Source organism: Drosophila nasuta, chromosome 3 (genome assembly GCF_023558535.2).
Source record: "Drosophila nasuta strain 15112-1781.00 chromosome 3, ASM2355853v1, whole genome shotgun sequence".
In the NCBI taxonomy this organism is placed as follows: Eukaryota; Metazoa; Arthropoda; class Insecta; order Diptera; family Drosophilidae; genus Drosophila; species Drosophila nasuta.
Window position 1 is genome coordinate 44,703,717 of NC_083457.1, and position 15,936 is coordinate 44,719,652.

The 15,936-nt window shown below is 43.2% G+C and overlaps 4 protein-coding genes across 5 annotated transcripts in view; 2 read left to right on the forward strand and 2 right to left on the reverse strand.

The window, feature by feature from the left end:
• Window positions 1-106: 106 nt before the first annotated feature.
• LOC132791862 (zinc finger protein OZF-like) lies at window positions 107-1,731 on the reverse strand. Its single transcript, XM_060800961.1, has 2 exons — window positions 1,206-1,731; window positions 107-1,152 (listed from the first exon to the last, which is right to left on the reverse strand). The coding sequence occupies exons 1-2, from the start codon at window positions 1,605-1,607 to the stop codon at window positions 349-351; spliced, it is 1,206 nt and encodes a 401-aa protein (XP_060656944.1). The 5' UTR covers window positions 1,608-1,731; the 3' UTR covers window positions 107-348.
• A 248-nt stretch (window positions 1,732-1,979) lies between these two features.
• LOC132791858 (regulator of MON1-CCZ1 complex) lies at window positions 1,980-4,480 on the forward strand. Its single transcript, XM_060800958.1, has 6 exons — window positions 1,980-2,151; window positions 2,212-2,689; window positions 2,745-3,137; window positions 3,190-3,448; window positions 3,512-4,116; window positions 4,179-4,480. Exons 1-6 carry the CDS (start codon window positions 2,041-2,043, stop codon window positions 4,256-4,258), a joined length of 1,926 nt encoding a protein of 641 aa, XP_060656941.1. The 5' UTR covers window positions 1,980-2,040; the 3' UTR covers window positions 4,259-4,480.
• Window positions 4,481-4,864: 384 nt separating this feature from the next.
• LOC132791856 (vacuolar protein sorting-associated protein 8 homolog) lies at window positions 4,865-8,934 on the reverse strand. The gene is made up of 4 exons (XM_060800954.1): window positions 8,694-8,934; window positions 7,336-8,637; window positions 6,422-7,276; window positions 4,865-6,365 (listed from the first exon to the last, which is right to left on the reverse strand). The coding sequence occupies exons 1-4, from the start codon at window positions 8,784-8,786 to the stop codon at window positions 4,926-4,928; spliced, it is 3,690 nt and encodes a 1,229-aa protein (XP_060656937.1). The 5' UTR covers window positions 8,787-8,934; the 3' UTR covers window positions 4,865-4,925.
• Window positions 8,935-9,092: 158 nt separating this feature from the next.
• LOC132791857 (bifunctional heparan sulfate N-deacetylase/N-sulfotransferase) overlaps window positions 9,093-15,936 on the forward strand; it is a 79,599-nt gene continuing 72,755 nt past the window's right edge. Inside the window, exon 1 of one of the 2 annotated variants that reach the window (XM_060800957.1) lies at window positions 9,093-10,029. The gene's annotated coding sequence lies outside the window, so the exon portion shown is untranslated. The remainder of the gene's footprint in view (window positions 10,030-15,936) is intronic. The other variant, XM_060800955.1, reaches the window with a different exon arrangement.

Consider the following 15,936-nt stretch of genomic DNA (forward strand, 5'->3'; position numbering starts at 1 on the left):
TTAGAATATTAAAACACTGCGTTACCTTAACACTATATAAAGTAGTTAATTGTACAATTTTTTTGATTTAAATAGAAACATACAAGTTTTCTAATTTAAAGCTATTCAATTTATTGCATTGAAATATAAATTGCCGAATGGTTTGTTGTTTTTTTCTGACAAGTCTGTGAGGTATATATCGATAATCGATAAGAGCTTCACAGCGATGTCATCGTAATGTAAAGAGCGCCATATTTAAAAGTACAAGTTTGTTCAGATTACCTGCATCTAATAATACAATGCGCTCTTTGAATAGTACTTAAAGTAATATATCTTAAATGGGTAATCTCTAGACTTAACCATTATTGCTCATTCATATGGGTTTAGTGCAGGTCCTGATACACCAGCTGCTCCATGTGACGACGTGTTGGGAGCTGATTCACTGCTTTGTCGCTCGTGAATCTTGCGATGCGTGCGAAGTGCCGCTTTCTGTCTGAAATGCCTGCCGCAGTTCTCGCACTCATGCGGCTTCTCACCGGTGTGGATGAGCTCGTGTTGCTTGCACAGCGACGGTTGATTAAAGATGCGATCACAATAGGTGCAGGGATAGTTCTTGGAGCGTTCATGCACGGTGCGCATATGCAAGTTCAGATTGCTGGAACTGTTACACACCTTGGAACAGATGCGACAACAGTAGGTGCGTTCCAGCGTATGATAGTTCAGGTGAATCTTGAGCTCAGTGCGCGTTGTCTTCTCCACACCACAGTAAGTGCATCTGTAATTCTTGATGCCCGCATGCCGCATCATGTGCACTTTGAGCAGCTGTTTACTGGAGAAGCGGCGACCGCAACCCGCATCCTCGCAGACATAGGGCAGCTCTGATTTGTCTTTGTGCGTGAAGCGATGATTCTTGAGACGCCACATCGTGTCAAATGTTTTGCCGCAATACTCGCAAACATGGGATTTGTGCTCCTTTCCCAGTTTGTGGCATTTGCGCATGTGAACGCTGAGCGTATTTTTGTGGCTGTAGCCACGATCACAACCTGGTTCGGGGCAAGGATAGGGCATTAGGCCATGTTGTCGTTTATGAGCCTGCAGACGATGCTCCTCTAAAAACTGGGTGGCGCAGATGTCGCATTTGAAGATGGTCTTCGACTGTGGCAACAAAGGCAGCTGGAAAAACAGATTCAGTTGGAGTGATTGTTGCTTAATATTTTCTTAATTACCTCAACGGGAGCAGTGTTATTTGGTGTTGGTGTTGTTGCCTCAGCTTGCTGCTCTGTATTGTCTTCATGTGGCTCATCCGCTTCATTTGCTGCAACTTCCTTCACCTCTGCACTCAACTCTTTTCCACTATCCTTAACTTCTTCATCATCGCAGAATGCCAGAATTTCCATGCGCCACTTAGTATCTGCTGCAATACACTTGGCACGGAATGCGTACAAACGTTCCAATTGGTCGTGACAAGCTTGACATAGTTCGCTGGGCACCCGCATCTCATCGGAGACGGAAAGATCGGTGCAGGTGACAAACTTGTGCTCCAGTTTCGGTAGTTTGCGCATATCGTAAATGGCAGCTGTTGCATCGAGTGAGCAAATGCACACACGGCACTTCGTTGTAGACGCCATCGAAGGCGTATTTTGCAGCTAAATAGCAATTTTGCTGAATAGTGTGCACGATATTTATTTTTGTTTATATACGAATCAGCTGTTGGCGACCATTGTGCAGTGGGACCGCGGCACGGTCTTTAAAATATACCATTCGTCTCTGTACTAAATATATCACACTATAAATACGCTGTTGATGAAAAGAATTTCGAACAAGTATTTAAAAACGCGTATAATCAATTTATCTGAAGTGATAAATGTGCTTATAAATTAAGGATTTGTCCTCTTACAAAATGTGTGTTTTTAATATAAGAATATACTCATTGAAATATACCAAAATATTTAGAACACTATATGTGTGTGAAAATACATTCGAAACATATGAGCAGAGTTTAACGCTTTGCAACACTGCTGCACCCGTATTGTGGGTGGTTCATCATAACAAATTGTTGCAATGGAACAAAAAACAAATGGAATACACTACATTGAGCTGTCGAACAATTTTATACGCTTTGATGCCGTGAGCCAGCTGACCAACGTATTCTTCGACGACTCCAACAAGCAGGTAAGACGTCAGCAACACCCCCAACACGCATTGTCCACAGGAGTCTTTTGTTTGTGTTAGATTTTCGCAGTTCGCTCTGGCGGCGCAACGGGCGTGGTGGTCAAAGGACCCGTGGAGGACACAGTGATTACATTTTGTATGAGTGATCGTGGGGGTGCCATACGCTCAATTAAATTCTCACCGGACAATAAAATACTCGCTGTGCAGCGCAAGGAAAATGCCGTGGAATTGGTTTGCTTCCAAGGCGAGCAGCCGCTGTTGCAGGACATCATCACCCACCAGGTGAAGACGTTGATCTATGGCTTTGTGTGGGTGCACAACCGCGAGCTAGCACTCATCTCCAATACGGGCGTAGAGATCTTTCAAATTGTGCCCGAGAAGCGTCAAGTTCGTTCGGTGAAAGCGCTGAGTATCAGCATCAAGTGGTTCGCCTGGTGCTGTGATGCCAATATAGCGCTGCTTTGCACCAGCGAAGGCAACACCTTGATACCGGTGATCATTAAGCAAAAGGTCATCACCAAGCTGCCCAAGGTGGATTGTAAGTTGAAGTCTTTTTAATTATGTCAATCTCTCTAATCTTAAGGTATTTTTAGTGGGTCATCCTGGACGTGAAGTGCTGGAAAGCAAGGTTACGCTAGGACGAGTCTATGGCGTGCTCGCCGTGCTCATATTGCAGGCCAACAGCAGCTCCGGGATGATGGAGGTGGAGGTGCATCTGCTCAATGGCCCAGGATTGGCTCCACGCAAGTGCCATGTGCTGCGCCTCAGTCTGGTGGGACTGTTTGCCATCAACACCGTGGACAATCTAATTGTGGTGCATCATCAGGCAACGGGCACATCGCTGCTATTTGATATTGCACTCAGCGGCGAGGTGATCAACGATGTCACTTATCATTCCCCTATAACACCTGGACGCAGCATTAAACCGTTTGGACTGAAGTTGCCATCGCTTTCGCCCGATGGACAAATACTGCAATGCGAGCTTTGTAAGATGTTGAAGTTTAAAGAGTGTCATGATTATTAATTGATTAATTGCAGATTCCACCAACTGGGTTCTGTTCCAACCGAATATTGTAATCGATGCCAAGCTAGGCTGCATGTGGTATCTGAATCTGGCCGTTGAGCCCCTCTGTCATCTAATCTCCGATCGCATTCGCCTCACCGAGTTTCTGCTGCAACGCTGCAGTGGCAAGCAGATGCTATTAAAAGTAGTGCAACAGCTCATCGATGAGCAATACAAGGGCACGCTGCTGCCAGTGCTGGAGACAATCTTTGACAAGATTAACAAGATCTATGCGTGAGTTTAGTTGGTCATAATTAATATCAGATTATTATACTTAAGCTTTGTGCTTCCAAGCAGTTCCTGGGTGCAGTTGACGTTGCAAAATCAAACGGCGCAGCCCTCAAATGTTAAGACCACCAGCACTAAACACTCTGCTCCGCCCATTGTGCTCATCGAACAGTCGGATATGGTGCAAGTGCTGCAGACAATTGCCGAGCGTCCGTACACGGAATCGGTGCTCATGTTGTATTTGCAATCCTTGAACAAGTACAACATTGCTGCCCAAGAGGAACTCAGCAAGATGATTATCAGCGAGCTGATACGCAATCATAGCTTCGATACATTGCGTCGCCTCGTTAGCTATTCCATGCTACAAGAGTCTAAATCGGTGGCTTGTTTTCTGCTTGCACACTCGGATGTGAATTCCGCCATTTCACAGGTGGCCATCGATATGTTGGGCAAGATACAAGCGCATGAGATCATCATTGAAGTGATGCTGGGACAGGGTAAAGTGATTGATGCTCTGCGACTGGCCAAAAACTCGCTGGGATTGGAAAAGGTGCCGGCCCGCAAGTTTCTTGAGGCTGCACATAAGACGCAGGACGATCTCATCTTCCACAGCGTATACAGATTCTTCCAGATGCGCAATGTTCGCATGTACGAGACGACGGCCTTTCCCAAAGGTACAAGATATATATAGAAATAATTTTATTTCGAGTATTCATTTAATTTATTTCTATTGCAGCGGAACAATGCACCGAGTTCATTCAACACTTTAATAATACGTTCCCTGCTGACAGCACCATCAAAACGCCAATCAGCTGAGTGCTGTGACAATTGAATTTATTATGTGATCTAGCCAATAATCAGAGTATTCCCCCATTGATGTCAACAAATAGCTTAAAATTATATATTCTATTAGCATAAATGAAATGTCACATCACTTTTGGATCTCTATGCCTGGAGAAACTGCTGCTGTGCTGTATTTTGGAATGCATCAAGTTTATCTACAATATTGCAATTTATAAATATACGAATAAATATATTTAAAATAATAACTTTGTTCTATGCTTTTTTTGGCTCTATGATGGATATTTTGCAGAAGTCTTTCAACTTTAAAATATATTAAAGAGAAATATTAAATCAACTTCCGTTCTCTAGTTTGTTCGTTAAATTAGCAAAATTATTTTCTGGCCATATTAAGTTCGGTAAATGTTCAATAATTTTATATTTTTATTTATTCATAAACAACAAAAGTGTTGTGATTTGTTCTAAGGAATGCTGGGTAGAAAATATATATATATTACGTCGGCCCATTTTTGATCTACAAACTCACCTCAGCTCTAGAGGATTTGCCCCCTAATACTATACTTGGTCGAGCACATTTTACTTACACAACAGTAGAGAAGAAATTACAATAAATACATAGAATGGCTTTACATATGGAATATATATATGTACATACAACAGAAATAGATTACTATATGCTTGCTTAGCAGAAGCGTCGCGGCGGCGCCTTTAGCTGCAGCGTTCCCAGCTCCTGATGGCTGGAACTATTGTTCAGCCTATGCTGATTAGGACATGGTAAGCTTAATGGCATCAACTGTTGCTGTGGCTGACTTGCGGCACAGCGTCGACATTGCTTAAGACCAGTTGCCTGTTCCTCTTCGCTGAGGCAACGTTGATGCAACGCATGTCCACAGGCGCCCAGCACAATGACCTCCGTTTGATCGTAGAGTCGCTGCCGGCAGAGAATGCAACGCAAGCTCGTCACCCAAACACCGCGACGTGCCACAAGACGTTGTGCGGCAAACTCGGTGTGCAAATCATTGCACAGCACGTCTGCAGCACAACGAAGGGCTTCGGTTTCCTGCCTAGAGTTAATCAACATGCTCATGAGCAGATCCTTGATGTCGCCAAAGCTGCTCGATACATTATGTGTGTTCATGATGAGCTGCACTAAATTGTGTAGATCAATATGTTGCGATGCCTCGTGCAACATTGACTTGGTAATCGATTGCAGCTCCTGCTGTGGTAAGATATATTGCAGTAAACTAAACCAGCAGCGTTCCAGCTGCTGCTCTGGCAGCGTTTGTGCCGAGCGCGCCAAGAGTTCAGCCAATTGCTTCGCTTCTTTGGGCGCTTCAGTGGCGTCGGCAGAACGCAACAATTCCATGGACAGCTCAAAGGCTTTCGCATAGCTCTCCTGCTGCTCGTAGAGGTAGATGACGGCACGCTTCAGCTCATGCCGTTCCACAATCTCAATGGCTTTGTCCAGGCGATAGCCATTGCTGCCACGCAGAAACTCGAGCACTGCCTCCGGTGACTCTAGCTGACAATAGAGCTCCAGCAGCAGCTCTATTTGCATAGGCTTCAGTTCGCTATGCCGCTCATTGAGGCTCTGCAGAAGTCGGAATAGCAAAGGCTGCTGACAACTCAGTTGCTCCAGCAGATCCTCGATCTTCTGCGGATAGTGTAGCGCAATCAGACGCGTTGTCTCTTGCGCATTGATTTCTAGCAGTTCGCCCAAATGACGCGACAGCTGCTCATAGATGCAACGCTCGCTGGCATCCACATGACGCTCCATGTAGGCGAACATGGTTTCGTGACGCGCCGGATTCTTAATGTAGCAGTCGAGTATTGTGTCGAAGCGTTGCATTTTCTCCAGCAGATACTCGACCACGTAGTAGCAACGTGCCCGCTGCGCTAGCTCCAATTGCTCCTCATCGCTGCTGATGTCGACGAGGCAATTGCTCGAGAGCAACTCATGCCAGGCGCTCTCGCGTTCCGAGTGCTGACGTGTGCTCTCGTTGACTATTTCCTCCTGCGCCAGATAGCTGAGTACGCGTTCCAGCAGCTGCTTATCCCGTGGCAGACACTGCGTTGAGATTTGCTGGGCAATAAAGTTCAGCAAGCAACCAATTTCCGCCCACTGCAAAATGAAAGCGCTTTAAATGATTGTTTAAATTAGGTTAAGCAACTACTTACTGTGGCATTCTCGGGCGTCATAATTTCGAGCAGCAGATAGATGATGCGTTTGCGATGCGAATATCCCAACTCATTGCTAAACTCACGCTCCTGGAATGCCAGCGAAATGACATTCAAAGTTTCACGCGTATCGAATTTAAGCAGCGCTCTCAGATATGGATAAGGCAACTCATCCGCTGGACTCGCTGTTGAGTGCTGTGAGGTGAGACAACGCAGCACATCGTGCTTCACCTGTTGCACCTGCTCAGCAGGTATATCACCGCTGGGAAAGCGTCGTCCTGCCAAGCAACTGGATACATAAACAAGCAGACAGTTGCCCAAGTCCGTTTGCTCTGGCGTCAAGTCCAGCAACAGTTCCGTCAGCGCCGCTGTGTAATCATTTAAGGCGCAGGCATTCAGATAAAGTTGCGCGCGATATAAACGATATCGCTTCACAGCTTTAAGTACTTGATTCAAGTCCAGGCACATCCAGTCTAGCTTCAGAATCAACTGCTCCAACTTGGCAGGCGAATGTTGCAGCCAGTAATCAACTAACGCTTGTGATATCACCGGATTAACGTTGTTTATATGCTCTTGTTCAATGTGCTCCGAGATATGCTGCAGAAAGAGTTCGGTGTTGTTGTGTAAACGTTCCCATAGTTGCGTCCACAGCAGTTCCAGTTCTCCAACTGTAATCAGGCAATTGACAATGGCACCCAGACAATAATCGGGCGCACGGGCAGAGTTGGCAATGTACTCCTTGAACAGCATGATGATGCGCTCCTTGGCCTGGGCTCTCTTACGCGGACGATCGGTGGAGGCCACATAGCCATCGAGTGCCAGCTGACAGGCTTCCTGCCAACGATGGTTCTTTACCTGTTGAAAAGGAAATAAGTTAATTTGTGATTCTAATTATAGAAGTCGGATTAACTCACCAAATAGCTGATGCGTTCCGACCAGGTGCGCACGCCAATGATGTGCAGCGAACGCGCACCGAGCACATAGAGCTGTGTCCCTCGAGAGACCACGGAATTGTAGCAGGCATTCGTGCCCGCTAAAGCAAAGGCGGGTGACACATTTCCGCCCGTGGCGATGCCCTTAAACTGCGCCGAGCCATAAACGAGTCCCGCATTTGCCATATCCATACACTCCAGCTCACGACTAGAGCGCACATCCACCAGATGCAGAATCTCCGCGGTGTCCAGCGAGGCGACGCACTTGGGACCCAACCAATGGGCGGACAGAAGGCTGCTGTGAAGCTGGACATGGCGCAAATACAGCAAAGTGATGCGTCCGTTGGCCACAAACAACTGATGGAAGAACAACTGATTGCCACGACCCACAACGATGACGGGATCCACCGAGCGACTTGTGTCCGCAGCTTGAATCAACACCAGATGCCAGGCGAGCAGCGGCAAACAATCTGCGGGTCCTTGGAGCGCATGATATTTGATGACACGTAATCTTGGACGCACTGTGACAATGAAATACTTGGACAGTGTGGCCAGGGCAACTATGCAATACTGATCCAGTTCGTGGCGACCCTGCACATCCATAATCAGCGGCTCCACGGCGCAGACTTCTCCTCGGGCGCCCGAGAATAAGCAGCGTGAGCTGCAGCCGCGTATTCCAAGTTTCCGAGTGAAGCTTAGCGACCACACCGAGCCGCCGGCATCGGCACAGAGTGCCAGCGAGGAGCGTGAAGTCCACTTGACATGCAGAACTCCGGTGTTTGGTGTGATGACATCGTTTAGCTCGCGCAGCACATCGCCCGATTGGGTGTCAATCATGGCCACAAGACCTCGAGCAAAGCCAGCCAGCAAACGCGTGGAGTCCGCATTGAAGGCCAGACTGGAGACAGCACCCTGACTGTGTTTATCCTGATGTGCCCAACGCAGCGTTTGCGTCACATCAAAGTTGAGTATGTGGCCATGCGAGGTGCCTACCGCAATGTAAGCAGCCACCGCACAAGCGCTCGCTGTGCCTGCATTCACTCGCTCCGCAGCCGAGGCGAGTTGTGACGAGATGCCATGGAGTAAAGTGTAGCGCATAATGGAGCCTGAGCCGCCGCCGCCACGTAGTCCACACTCCTCGCCGATAGATGGCGTTGGCGTGGCGCGAGGTATAGGAACGCCCAGCTCGGATGCAACATCGGAGTCAGCCTCGAATTCACTGAGCACCGTTTCTAGTGTTGGCAGCACATCGGTGGGCGGTATGGCAAACTCCACATCATCGAGCTGCATATTATTCAATTACATTTTAATTGGCCTTCAATTATGTTTTGCTTACTCACATCTTCGAATTCCAAATCCAGCTGTAAACTGTCTGTGGAGCCGCGTTCCGATTCCAATAGTGATTGCAGCGATGGTGCCTTAAGTTCAGCCATGTTTGCAACACTTTTGTGCTGACCTCGCGTCCTTAAAGTTGCAATTTTTCTAAAGTTTTACTTTTTTTTTTTGTTAATGTTCTACAATTTTTATCAATGAACGCCCACCATATTATCGATAGCAAATGCGACAAATCGCTGCGTAAACAAGCCGGCCGCACAGTTTCGATAAGTAAACTTATCGATTTTTCTGGTAGCTAACAGGAGCAATATGAGGAGATGCAACTCTGTTTTCATTTCGCTCCCAATCAGCTGGTCGGAACCAGTTCAGCATCGTTTGCTGTTGCTTTTGTGCTTGCTCTTGTGTTCATCAGTTTCATTTTAACCTTCATCGTGGCGAGTCGTTGCATGGTTGAATCGCGCTCATCGTATTCGTGATTGAACATTAAAATTAATTAAATGCATAACATTCCAATCGAAATGTGCGTAAAACAGCAATAATAATTTGTCGCTCAGCGGGGACAACAACAACGAAGAGCGGAGTGAGCGTTAGAAATCGTTTGTTGTGTGCACACCGGAAGGAATGAAGCAACAACGACGCGCGTTGCGAGCGGCCGTGGAAATTTCGATTTTTGCATGAATCGCGTTTCGTCTCCAAAAAACCAACTCAAATAAGAAGAAAAAGGGGAGACACAACAAAGAGGCTGTCTAAATTATATGCAGAGCCTACGAAAAATTTTGATATAGCGAGAGAAGAAACGAATTTGTTTTGCTGAGCAATTTGTTTGTAAATTTCTTGCAGTTGTGTTTGTTTGTGTTATTTTGGCTCCACACAGCGCGCGCGTGTGTGTGTGTGCCCAGTGTGTGTGTGTGCGTAGGTTGGTGTGCAGTGACGTAAACAAATGCAAATACAAAGAATTTGTGTGCAAAAGTTGCACAAAAAATGCCAACAACAATAATAAGAAGGAAAACGGGGAAAACAACAAAAGCAACAATAAGAAAAGTGCCGCATGCCGATGTCGATTCACGTGCCAAATACTTTGTAGTAGCAGCAACAACAACAGCAAAACGATAACTTTTTGCACTGTATGTTTTGTGCAGCTCATTCGCTGCAAACGCAAGGCCAGCTGAGCGCAACACGTTTGTGTTTGTTTCTGTTGTTGCTTTTTGCTCTGTCTGCATGCGTTGCGTAGGCGGCCAATGCAGAAAGCGCACTTGTATGCGTAACTGAGTACACTGGAGCACGTGAGTGTGTGTGCGTATGCAAGTTCTACACTAATTGACACAAACGCAGATGCGACAGGTAAGCTAACCAATACCGACATTTTACAGTACTATATCAATTTACATTGCATGTGTATGCGTGCGCCTTTGGTTTCGCCGCCTAGTGTCAAAAATTTACATAGTTAATTACTTTTAGCCAGCTAGTGCCCAAGAGAGACGCACACTCACGCACATAAATATGAACTTATCAATTAGTAAACCAAATGCGGCGCCTTTGCAGGTAATTTTCCACACACACACACACATGCAGGCACAAGCAAAGCGCGTTGTTGCAGTGTCGTTTTACGTTTGTCGAGATAAGACAACAAAAGCAACAATAAGGAGAACAAGAACGACAGCAGCAGCAATAACATCAAAAGCAAAAGCACGTTAATGACATTTCTGGAGCATTTGTACACACTGGCGACAGTAACTGTTCCCTCTCTCTGTCGCTGTCTCTTTCTCACTCCCCTTGTTGATGGTCTCCAGTCATTCTCTCTCTTGACTTTGGCGGACACGCTAGTTTTTCCACATTTTTGTACCCTTTCTTTCCGAGTGGATTCACATAAATCTGTCAATTAGTTTGCAACAAACCTGAAATGATTCAATTACGCTGACAAATGAATTAACCTGCGCTTCTTTTATTGCTTGTGAGGCACCAAATTGTGTTCGTTTTACTTTAATATTGAATTGTTACTTCGTAGTTCGTATTTATTTATAGAAATTCAGCTCTGTTCTATTATAAATTCATTGCTTACTCTCGAAATAAGATGCGTATTCCATTCCATTGTATTTTGACTATGCTACTTAACAGACAAAAGGTTTGTAAAACGGTCCTGAATTTACCTGCTCTTCCTCCGAATTCTTAGCTCACCACAATTGAAATCTTTATGGCTACACTTAGAGATCTATTGTCCTTACATCCTATTCCATTATGTCTGCATCAGCATTGATTTCTATTGATGTTCTCTACGTACTGAGAACTTCCTCTTTAAGATCATTACTTTGGTATTTTTCAAGTATTTTATTTTTAATCTCATTATTTTTATCCACTCTGAGTTGCAGTTCTGCAATTTTACATATTCTTCAATATAACTTCGTCTAGCAATCTTGAGCAGAAATATTCTAAGTTTTTTGAAAGAAGTATTATTTGTCATCAAATTGTGATTTTATAAGTTAATATATTTATTCAGAAAGAATTTTTATGTTAACCAAGGTCTTTCAAATCTTTTCCTCTGCAAATGATTTTTTATATATTCATTTGATTGGTATTCATTTAGCTATATTCTTCAATAAATTCTTAATGGTATTTTAAAACTCAAGGCAATGATAATCTTCAAAGACTTTCATATATTTGAATATCTTAAGTATCTTATTGCTCAAGATTCTTTCGATAAATAAATGCAGCTATTTTGACTTGGAATGTTTATTTTTAAAAAAGAATTAAGATAATTTCTAAGTTTTTTTCAAATGATGGCTATGCATTTACTTATTTATATCTAAATTTAAATAAACCATTAAAAGTATTTGAAAACTCAAAATATTTACACCAAATCAATGCTAATCTTAAAATATTCGGTGCATTCTAACCGAATTCAAATCGTTTCTTTTGTTGACCCTCTCTCAAGTGCATCTAAGATTCGTTGCATTTTTCAAGGTTTTAGTTTTTGGCTCTTCGTGTTGATAATTTTTGTTGTTGTTGCTGGCTTTGCTTTTGTGCTCCTCTTTTGCTTTAGCTCTGCTTTACTTTTCATCTGTCTTTCATGGTCACTAAATTTATTGGTCAACATTTTATCTTTTGGGTTCCTCCGGTCGCGGCACCCACGCGGTGACTCCTTCAACTTGTTTTATTCTTTATATATTTTTGGGGTCCACAAGCGGATCGAGAGTGAAAGAGAGACCTGGGTCGACTCTTGTGCGACGCCCACATGGAAATTTAACGCTTCAACGCGCTGGCGACCGGTTCGGATTTTCTATGGTTCTATGGTTAGATGCCAATGTTGATTCTAGACATTTTTCCAAAACGTGGTCAACAGACACATAAATAATTGGCTTGGGTAAGGGGGGAAAACAACGCAAATATATATGTATATATTTATACATATTTTCCTTTATGAATTATGGCCATTTTCCGTTAGTTTTTAGTATCTGAAAAAATTGTTGCTGTTGTGTTGGGGGAGAAAAATATCTTAATTTCAATAAACTTGGCCACGGGCGGGCCCCATTCTTCATCTGTTCTTCATAATATTTCCCATAACGTTTTGTTTATTTTCTGACGATTTGTTTACACTGAGAAGAGGCGTTTGCAGCACAGGGAGAAGAGTGGAGAGATGAGTAGAGAGAACTGGTTATAGTTTTTTTCTTATTTTAGATCAACGATTGCATTGAAACAAATTTGCAATTGTTGGTTTTTGTTTGTTGTTTGTGCTGTGTGTGTATTTGGGTGCACAAGTTGGGCCTTAACCCATTGTTGGCCACATGATAAACGATGGCTTGTTAATAAATCAAAAGGGAACAAGAACGTGCAGCTGTGTGTCCACTTGTCCTTGCTGTGTGTCTGTGTGTGTGTGTTGTTCCCTGGTTCTATACTTTTGAATGGAGTGTGTCCTGCAATGCAAAACAACAACAAGAACAACAAAAAATACACTCGTTACAATGTCTGAAAGTTTTTGTTTGCAGCTTGTACGGCCGTCTGACCACTTGGCTGGCTTGACTTGGATTGGGTTCGGTTGGGTCCTTGGGCCCAAAGTTAGGAGTCGAAGGCATGCAACATGATTGGCTGCTGCACTCAGCACAGGATACTCGTATTTCATATGCCTTCTAGATTTATGAAGTGGCCAGACAAACCGCCTAGGTCCTAGGACTTCTCCGCCTCCTTCCTCCCCCCTTCTCACACTCACTGTGTGGGCGTGTGCACTTAAGAATTATTATGGGAATGGCGAAAAAAAGGGGAATGGGGCATCCAGGGAATAGCGATTGGGGATTGGATTATTTTCAGGGGAGGAGGCAGGCGGGGGAGGAGAGAGTATACATCCTGTGTGCATCCTGGCATCCTGTGCAACGGCTGCCTTTGGCACTCTAATGATTTTTTATTGTTGTCGCTTAAGTGGCCCATTGTACAGCTGGCAACATATTGTCCTGACATTGCCCACTTGAAAAGTCGTCCCACCCACAACTCAACTCAACTCGACTCGACTCTCGACTCTCAACACAGCAGCTGCTTGTGGCAGCAGCGAATCGACTTGCAACTTGTTCAAATTGCTACTCATTTCCCTTTGACGTCGCGCCGATTTGATAACATTATTAATCATACTCACCGATTAGCGCTAAATTCCCCTTGAATTCTCTTTGCTTGTGTGCGAATCTTTTTCAAGTTTAAAGTTCATCAGATTAATTTATGGCTGCGTCCGAAAAACTTTAGAACTATTGAATTCAATTCATCTGTAAATGTTTAAAATTTTTGAAGTTTACAAGATTAATTCATGACAGCTGCTGATAATTTAAACAGTTTTGTAAACGCTTGAATTAATTATCTGCAAAACGGTTTTTAATATGTTTTTGTACAGAAAATAAACGATTTTCGTTGGTAAACTTAAATTGTGCAAGTTTTTGGATCCGTTTAAAGTTTATTTCATCCAATTCATTCAGACGATTATATATTAATTTCAAATATTTTGATACGCAATTATTCCCTTAAGCCAATGATTCATTTGTTTTTTTGTTTCTTGTTTGTGAATCAAAAAAGTCTGATTGGATTTTTAAATAGTATACTTTCCAAGTAATTCACAAGAATGTTTTTAATTAAACAAAGCTTTTGTTCATGAGCCTTTTCATCACAATTTGATCTGATTAAATTTGCAATTGTTTACGTTTAAACTGCACTTTTAGCTGTTTCGAGCTTAGAATCAGAATCTCGAAATTTAAATAAAGATAAAGTAAAATCATTACACGAGCTTAGGCTTTAGGCAAGCAAAACACAATTGGGATTTTTTCCCCCAGTCATTTAATTAAAACAAAAAAACTCAATTAGCAGTCGAGTGATTTTTTTCGCTCGTTTGTTTTGTTTTATTTTGCATAGAATTTATTAATTATCAATTTTTTGTAGAGCTGTGCTGACAAAGCAAATCAAGTTTTGCGCATTGTCTTAGTGCATCTTCTTGGGTTATTAATTGTTTGAGTCTTGTTTGAGTTATTCACATGATTATTCGATTTATTGATAGACCATCTAATTGTGTTTGCAATTAAATTATCAGGCACAAAAAAAAAAGAAATAATGGCAATTGCAACTAACTGCTTGTGGAAGTGACTTTTATAATGATTGACTTGAAATTGATTGTGCTTTTGAGTACTCATAATGATGTTTAATATTGCTGAAGAGGGACTGAGTTCTTCAGATGTTGCTGCTGCTGCTGCTGTTGGTGCTTCCTTTATCTGCTTGTCTTGCCTTTCGCATTCAGTGGAAAATCAGCTTGACTGCGAGACTTACGAGAGAATGTTGCACAGTAGTCGAGAGTAGCTGAGATTGTTGCCTGCTGCTGCATCTTAGTTGAAAATGCATTCGGCTTAGTCATTATTTTTGCCCCTCCTCCTCCTTTTCCCCGCCTGTCTGTCAGCCACTCAGAACGACAGACAATCAAGTGCTGCTTCAAAAGCTGCAAAGGTAAAGATGAGGAGCGTAAAGGGATGGGGAAGGGGGCGGTAAACTGGTTCATAATACGCTGCCTGAAGTAGCTGAAATGCTGTTTGAGTTTGTGCCTTGCGCTGTTTATTATGATCTGCGCTTTGGCAAGACAAAGGCAACAGCAGCAGCAGCAGCAGCAGCATATCTGGGACGCCAAATAAGCTGCATGAAAAGCGGCGCCACAAGGCGTGGCATAAGCGGCATTGGCAGGCTTAAAGGGGAGGCAAAACTTTAGCTGTGGTTTGAATAGAGCGCCTTTACAGTAGTTTAATTCGCAACGCGCCAAAGCAAAGTGATTAACTGGATTTTAGAGCAAACTTCACATATTTCTTGACCTTTGACTCGCAGCTATTAACTCGGCTTTTAGTTGTACTTTATATGCAGATGTTTCACAATCATAATAGAAGGCCTTTCATGGCATGCGATTCAAATCGCATAAAACTTACGGCCACCTCCCGAGCTAATTAGCCAAAAGCCACACAGTTTGCGGTGCGGTTCACAGCGATGCGGAGCGGTTCAATGCGGTACGGTTCGGTGCTAATGACGGCGCTAATAATTGCTTTGTTGTGGCTAGTGTTATTACTGTTTTTGTGGCTGCTATTGTCCCAGCTGTGTGATGATGACGACTGCTCTTAATTTGGCAATGCGGATGAATTGGACACGCGGGTCGCATTTTCAAAAAGGAGCAAAAACGAATAAATCCGGTCGAAAATGTGTTACCTCATACAGCGCACAGCTCTTTAAAGCTAACAAGGCGAGCATAAAAACTATCTCTTTAAAGCTAACTTTATGAGAAAGAATGATTTAATGTTAGTTGCTTTCTCTTTCAAATTTATTAGTAGTAAAAAGCCAAATATGTGAATTTTGTTATCTACCTTCAGCTCATTGAGCTTCCATATTTATCGATAGTAAAAGCTATCGGTTTTAAAGTTAACTTCTCAAGGAAGATTCTTCTATTTTGAACTGTGTTTTCTTTTACACACATCAATAATATTCGAGGAATATTCTTGCACTGCTTTAGCGTTTACACTTATCGATAGTAAAAGCTATAGATGCTTTGGCTTTGGCGCTGGCTCTCACACTCATCGAAAGTAAAATCAATTACTTGAAAGCTATTCTAGCTGCTTTAGCATTAACAATTATTGATAATAAAAGCTGATTTTTAGGGCTAACGATGCGAAGAAGGATTTCTTTAACTTTAGCTGCCTTAGCTTTCACACACATCGATAGTAAAAGCTTTCGATTTAAGACTAACTATGCGAAGAA

Bases quoted from the DNA above. Each gene is read 5' to 3' on its own strand.
- LOC132791862 (XM_060800961.1), bottom strand. From the start codon at position 1,607: ATGGCGTCTACAACGAAGTGCCGTGTGTGCATTTGCTCACTCGATGCA. The intron at 1,153-1,205 runs GTAATTAAGAAA...CTGTTTTTCCAG, and splicing joins ATAACACTGCTCCCGTTGAG to CTGCCTTTGTTGCCACAGTC.
- LOC132791858 (XM_060800958.1), top strand. From the start codon at position 2,041: ATGGAACAAAAAACAAATGGAATACACTACATTGAGCTGTCGAACAAT. The intron at 3,449-3,511 runs GTGAGTTTAGTT...GCTTCCAAGCAG, and splicing joins AAGATTAACAAGATCTATGC to TTCCTGGGTGCAGTTGACGT. The intron at 4,117-4,178 runs GTACAAGATATA...TTTCTATTGCAG, and splicing joins GACGACGGCCTTTCCCAAAG to CGGAACAATGCACCGAGTTC.
- LOC132791856 (XM_060800954.1), bottom strand. From the start codon at position 8,786: ATGGCTGAACTTAAGGCACCATCGCTGCAATCACTATTGGAATCGGAA. The intron at 8,638-8,693 runs GTGAGTAAGCAA...AATAATATGCAG, and splicing joins TGGATTTGGAATTCGAAGAT to CTCGATGATGTGGAGTTTGC. The intron at 6,366-6,421 runs GTAAGTAGTTGC...TTCATTTTGCAG, and splicing joins TGACGCCCGAGAATGCCACA to TGGGCGGAAATTGGTTGCTT.